This window comes from Galeopterus variegatus, unplaced genomic scaffold, assembly GCF_000696425.1.
Source record: "Galeopterus variegatus unplaced genomic scaffold, G_variegatus-3.0.2 Scaffold347, whole genome shotgun sequence".
NCBI lineage: Eukaryota > Metazoa > Chordata > Mammalia > Dermoptera > Cynocephalidae > Galeopterus > Galeopterus variegatus.
The window spans coordinates 70,027-76,936 of NW_007726458.1; the positions used below are offsets into that span (position 1 = coordinate 70,027).

Here is a 6,910-nt window from a genome sequence, read left to right on the forward strand (position 1 = left end):
TTGTTGTTGTTACTATTGTAAATGGGCTTACTTTCTTTATTTCTCTTTCTGTTAGTTCATTATTTGAGTATATAAATGCAACTGATTTTTGGAAATTTACTTTGTATCCTCCAACATTACTGAAATTATTAACCAGCTCTAGCAGTTTTTGATTGAGTCTTTAGGTTTTTCTATATATAGCATCACGTCACCTGCAAATAGGAAAAGATCGACTTCATCTTTTCAAATCTGAATGTTCTTTATTTCTTTCTCTTGCCTGATGCTCTGGCTAGTACCACCAGTACTATGATAAATAGAAATGGTGAGAGTGTGCATACTTGTCTTGTTCCTGTTCTTAAGGGAAAAGGCCTCAGTTTTTCCTCATTTGGAATGATACTGGTGGTGGGCTTGTCATAGATAGCTTTTGTCATGTTGAGATACTTTCCTTCTATACCTAATTTGTTGAGAGTCTTTATCATGAAATGATGTTGAATTTTGTCAAATGCTTTTTCAGCATTTATTGAGACAATCATATGGTGTTTGTCCTTGAGTTTGTTAATGTGATGTATCACATTTATTGACTTTCTTATTTTGAACCAACCTTGCATCACTGAGATGAATCCCACTTGATCATGATGTATAATTTTTTAAATGTGTTGCTGTATTCTGATTGTTAGCTAATATTTTGTTGAAGATTTTGCATACTCTAAATGTGAATGGATTAAACTCCCCCATTCAAGAAAAAAAAAAAAAAAAAAAAAAATGTGCAACTCTGAGACAAGCTAGAAGACTATCCACAGGAATATGATCTATAGTAGCAAAAACTGGAAATAACCAAATGTCTGTCAATAGAACAGATAATTAAATTGTAAAATTTCATATAATGGAATACAAAGTATATAAGAGAAAACTATGAATCAAAATAGCTTTACATATATCAGTATAGATGGGTATCAAAAACATGTTAAAAAAGAAGCAAATTACTGAATACATACAGTATAATACCACGTATATAAAGTTAAAAAACATACAAAAACTAAATACACAGTCTAGGAATATATACATGTAATGAAACTATAAATAAAAGCAAGCAAATCATAAACAAAATTAAGCATATTAGTTACTCTTTGAAGAAGGGAGGAGAATTCTATTAGGAAGTACATGTAACCAGTAAGTGTACACAGAGGATTTTAAAGACATAAGGGCAATCCTCTATTTGCTGAGTGAATAAATATGTGGTTTTATTATTTTTTCAATATTTAAGCATATACATTACATATCCTTTTGTGTGTCTGAAAAGTTTTATAAATTTTTAAAATTCTGCACACACTGATCAAAACTATTGGAAAAATTTATTTATATGATCGAAAACTAGGAGATATAAAAAGTAAATTTTTTAGAAGGGCAATGGCATTGGGGTAATATTTTCCTCATTTTAACATTTTCTTTAATATCTTTTACAATGAACATTATTTTCTAAGGCATTTTTAATTACTATGGCAAACACCTACCTGATCACTAAGCAAAAGCTGATTCCCTCCTTGATACAAAGCATCACAAAGCATGTCCACATCATTATTCAGTTTGGACAGAAAGAAAGAATGTTCTTGAGCAGACTTTCCCAATTGATCTTGTACTAAGGAAACATCCTGTTTCAATTTCTCAGCCATTTTCTGTAGGTTTTCATGGGTTATAAACAATTCTTTTTTCTTATTCTCTCCCTCTAGAAGTTGATAAAGTCTAAAATGTAAAAATAAAAATTACACGGAAAAATTTTCAAGTCAGTACAGTTTTCAAAGTTAGAAGTTAGTACTGGGGCATTTGTGAGGATAGCTAAGTAACAACTTAAAAAAAGCACTTTGTGTGCTGCTAAAATCAAGCAACTGAAACCATTCCAACTACAATACTGTGTCAGTACAGAAATATATATTCTAACTACTGCATAAGGAATATACTCATATATTCGAACTACTGCATCTGATTCTCCAGTTTCCACATCTTTCAAGTTTTAGACATAAAATCTTCTGGACTTTAACTGCCATTAATCTACTTCAAACAAAGTGGTACTTCAGAGATACTTCCCAAGAAAAGGTTTCTTTCACAGAACATGACTATCATGAAGTAGAAACAACAATGAGCTTGAAACAGAAGACCTAGGTCTGAGTTCTCTGTTATGTGAGACCTAGGGCAAATCCATGAGACTTAATTTCCCCATCTTAATACCTACCTATTTTACAGGATTCTGTCAGGATTAAAAGAGAAAACCTGAAAGTGAAACATGTAAAATGCCAAAAAATAATAAAGAACTACATAAATAGCTATAAATAATAGTAAACTTTTGCTACTCCAGTCTTGTCCCTATCTGGTTGGCAAATTACAATCTTGATGAGCCATTAGACCACTTTAACACTCCAAACACTAAAAGCAGAAAAATCCATCATTCTATAGGGCAAAAGAAAAAATCTGAGGCAGCACTTTCCACACTTATTTAACAAAAAGGATCTGCTCTCTTTCCTTAAAAAAAACCAAAAAACACACATATATATGTTATATGTTATATATATGTTACAATTTGTATATATATATATATATATATATATAATGTTTTAAAAAAAAAAAAAGTTGTTAACATACCCTTAAAACTGGTTTATGCCCAGGGCTGCCAATTGTGGTCCTGTGGGATGTAACTACACAATTCCAGGGGGCACCATTCACAGATCATGTCAATGGCACCCCTTGAAATTGTGTGATGAGGGAGCCCTGTCCAAGTCCCTCATTTTATAAATAAGATAACAAAAGGATTAGATAATTTTGCTTTAGTCCTGGAGGAAAATGAGGAGTACGATCCAGAGTTTTGATGTCTTAGACTACTTTAGCCGTCCAGTTGTAGTATCCCCATACCGTCAATTGCTTAGATATCCAGAAAAAGTTTGGGAGTTAACATTCATTCTTAATGATTTACCTATCCAGACAAAGAAATGAAGTCTTCTCCCCTCTCTACCACCACCTTATCTAAAGGCACACAATCTCCTGCCAAGCAGTACCTCCTATACAACAAGCTGTATTCAAATTTCCTGCCCCAATTCTAAAATAAGGTACCTAAATAACGGTGCCTAAAGGGAATAAACCTTGTTTATATTCATTCCTCCAAACCATCCACCTCAGCTCTAAAGTAGCCACTTTCAGATCTAACATGAATCGGAGAGAGAGCAAAAAATCAAAAAGGGGGGCCAGCCTGTGGCTCACTCGGGAGAGTGCGGTGCTGATAACACCAAGGCCACAGGTTCGGATCCCATATAGGGATGGCCGGTTGCTCACTGGGTGAGCGTGGTGCTGACAACACCAAGTCAAGGGTTAAGATCCCCTTACCGGTCATCTTTTAAAAAAAAAAAAAAAAAAAAAAATTAAAAAGGAAAAAGAGGCACATAAAGAAATGTAGAAGAGAACAGAAAGGCCAAAAATGGAGTGCAAAGAATTCAAACTTCCACAATTTTTCAAACTCTCCCTAGTATTTTACAAAAATAAAAGGAAAAAAATTACTAAAGAAACAATAGAGCACACATACCTATGAGTAGAATGGTCCTTGGTATCAATGGTATTCCTTGGATTTATCTGCTTAGAGACTGACGGATCTGTTAACATTTCCAATCTCTGGTAGAGCATCTTGTTCCTTTGACCAAGTTCTTGAACCAAATTTTCAAGCTGACGATATACATCCCAATGCTTTCTCAATTCAATTTCATATGATAACTGTAGAAGTTCAAATGACGCCTTTTGCTTTATCAAGTGATTTAATACTAACTCTTGTCTTGCTGTATAATAATCTTGTTTAGCAATCTGCAAATCAAAATCTCCCTTTACAACTGGCATATTCAATAATTGGGCATTCTCTCTTACCACAGCAGGCAAACTTTTGTCTTTTATATGAATGATTTGTTCTTCAAGTTTCAGAATCTCACTGTTCAAGCTAGAAATTTTAGCATCCAAATTTTCTTTGCCAACAGCCTACACAAAGGAAAGCAATTACATTTCAAACTGTAGGTTTAAATTTAAAAGTTTTAAAATTATTTTCATTTTAGGTACTCGCATAATATGCTCAAAGAATAAAAACTAATTTAATATTAGCATAAGCCAAAATTACAGTTTAAAAAGAAAAAATGTAGACTAAGTCAAGGGTTAAAGCCAGTATGAATTACTAAATTTTAATACTATTACTAGTATACATATACAGTAATGGCTACCAAAATAGAGGTCTTGTCGTGCTTGTTTTACTCAATCAAAATCATTATAAGCACACTACTCACTGTATGCAAATGTATGCTATTTAAGTTTTTCTTAAAAATTAAAATTCTCTCAGTAGGTATTCTCTTTGTCAGTCAGTCGAGTTTAGCACTTCAGAATTACAGGACTTCCTATATTATTCCAAAGTTTTGTGTCAGTTATAGTAACTAACTTGGTGCTGCTATTCAGATTCAGAAAAGTTACATTTTTACTCAAATATCTAGTGGTTACATTACCAAGAAAGCAAGGTTTCCAAGAGTGCAGATGGGTATGTGCTATACATCTATATGTTCTCAACAAGGACTCAGGGTTTCAGTCCACTGAACCTGGACCTTTGACTTCATTAGCATCACACTCTGGTCAGAGCAAAGGAGGTAGAATACTCACAATAAAGCAATTAATCTTTCTACCCATAGGTCATAAAAAGGACATTTCAGTTCAATCGGTATCTGAATTAACACAAATTTCAAATTCTGAAAACAAAATAAAGCACTTTTGTTTAAAATAAACAAAGTAATGTGGCTGGGGTTATAATTACTACTTCTGACCTCCCATTAATATGGTCCTAGTTTATAAAACACTCACACATATCACAAATAAGCACTGAACAAATATAATAAAAAATTGTAACTTCTTATTAGATCCCTCTTTCTAAATAAAGTACTTCAGTAACGATATTATACCCTCCATTCCTAACAATTACAATATGAACACAGTCTCATTTCTTATGTTTACCTTGCTGGTTAGGCTGTGAAGATTCTCCTCTGCCCATTTTACACTTGATTTCAAGCTCAAATTACTTGCTTTCAAATGAATTAACTGGTGTTGAGCACAAATATATGCTAGCTGCAGCCTAGCCATTTCCAGTTGTCTCTCCTCAAAGATTTCTTGATTATCACAAATAGATGGTGTTTGAATATCTAAAAGCTGAAAATTTTCTTCATTTGAACTTTCTACTACTTCATGTATACCTTGAAAGAACTGTTTTTTGGTATATAAGGTTAATGCTGCTGTGCTTTGCTCTTCCTGGCTTAGATATTTTTCCAAGGAAAAATGAGATAAAAATACCAGTGGATTTGTCCCTTGACCTAAATTAGAATGTTTGAAGAACATCATCAATTTCGTAATTCCATCAGTAAGAGCCTGAAGTTCATTATTGATCTTAGTATTCACAACATTCAGAATTCCTTGACTCTGCTTCAGCTTTTTAGTGGCTTCTTCTTCTTTAGCATTTAATCTCAGAGATTTGTGACTAGTTACTGAAGCCATCAACTGGCATTTATTACGTCGCTGAATTTTTAGGTTCTTTAATTTCTGCAGAGTTTGAACTTCATCCTCCAATTTCTCTAGCTCTTTGTCATCCAGTCTAGGTGTAGTCAAATCAGAAGTTTTACAGGTTTTAAGAGCTTCGTCCAATGCTGCTCCTTCTAGGATGGGCTTGCCTGAGTTTTGAAGGATGCTAAAAGCTTCCAATTCTTTTTCGGACAATACGTTCTGTTCATTCACATTCCCACAAAACCACTTCAAAAATGATTCATCTTCAGTGGCCTCAAACAACCAGTCAAAATCTTCTCCATTAAGAATATCAGCTTTGGGATAACCAATTTTTTTTAATGTTTCCACGAACTCGTTTCCACAACTCATGGCTTAACTACCCCAATTTTTTGTATCTGACTGATATGGGTTTATGGTGCTGACTTTCAGAAAATAAATCCAAACAGAAACAAAATTAATTTTTATGTTAAGTCCACAGAGAAGAGAAAAAAAATATTTTTAGAATCTATAATGATTCCTCCTAGGGGGGGAAGAAAACAAATATTAGACCAGAAATAAGGTGATTGTATTTTTAAAAGAAAGGTATAAATATCACATGATATTTAGGAGCCAGCTAACTGAAAGGTAGTTGTAGCTGCAACGTATGACAAAGATAAAGAGAAACATAAGCATAGGGTATTTCTTAGAAAACTACAACAGCAATGAAAACCAATTAACAAGAAAAGTCTTACTTTTTCCAAAGATAAAATGAGTTAAACTACATTACATTTTATAGAACAGTTCAGTTTTTAATTCAAAGTAAATGAATCCAAACAAATCCAAGCCACCAAGTGGCTAAGCAGCCTCTTTTTCCCTTCCCTTCCTACATAATAAAATAGAAATAAATACGGCAATTTTGCTTGAGGAATAATCAACTAAATATTTACCTCAGTGACAATTAGCAATCACCAAGCAGGCAAGCATCGATCTCCAAATAAGACCAACCTAGTGCAGAGAAAAGCAGGCTTCAGGTCAAGTACAAATATTTTGTCATTTTCGTTATTTTCATTTGTTATGTTCAACAAACCCACCACTGAATAATCAGTAACGAATCAGCCAAACCAACGACAGTGACAATGACAAGTCCTACGGATTAATGACCATGAAGTCACGACGCACCTGACAAACTAGCGGCAAAATCCCTGGCTTGTGTGACCATACATACGTTATATGACACGTACATACATTAATAAAACACATTCACAAAAGCCGCCGAATCCCGGTTAAAACTGGCTGCACAAACCCCAGATGGGTGACTGGCCCTGCGGAGCTCCGGTCCGCCCCCACCCGGCTCCGCGCCGCCGGCCGCCCCCGCCCCCTGCCACCAACACCCCCG

At 34.3% G+C, this 6,910-nt stretch overlaps 1 protein-coding gene across 2 annotated transcripts in view; it reads right to left on the reverse strand.

The window, feature by feature from the left end:
* The window catches only part of HAUS3 (HAUS augmin-like complex, subunit 3), a 17,040-nt gene extending 11,081 nt beyond the window's left edge, over window positions 1–5,959 (reverse strand). The window contains exons 1-3 of one of the 2 annotated variants that reach the window (XM_008567802.1): window positions 4,996–5,959; window positions 3,545–3,816; window positions 1,491–1,719 (exon numbers count right to left, since the gene is read on the reverse strand). In XM_008567802.1, coding sequence (XP_008566024.1) covers window positions 1,491–1,719; window positions 3,545–3,816; window positions 4,996–5,904 — 1,410 coding nt within the window. In that variant the 5' untranslated portion in view covers window positions 5,905–5,959. Of the gene's footprint in view, window positions 1–1,490; window positions 1,720–3,544; window positions 3,985–4,995 lie in introns of both variants that reach the window. The other variant, XM_008567801.1, reaches the window with a different exon arrangement.
* Window positions 5,960–6,910: the final 951 nt, after the last annotated feature.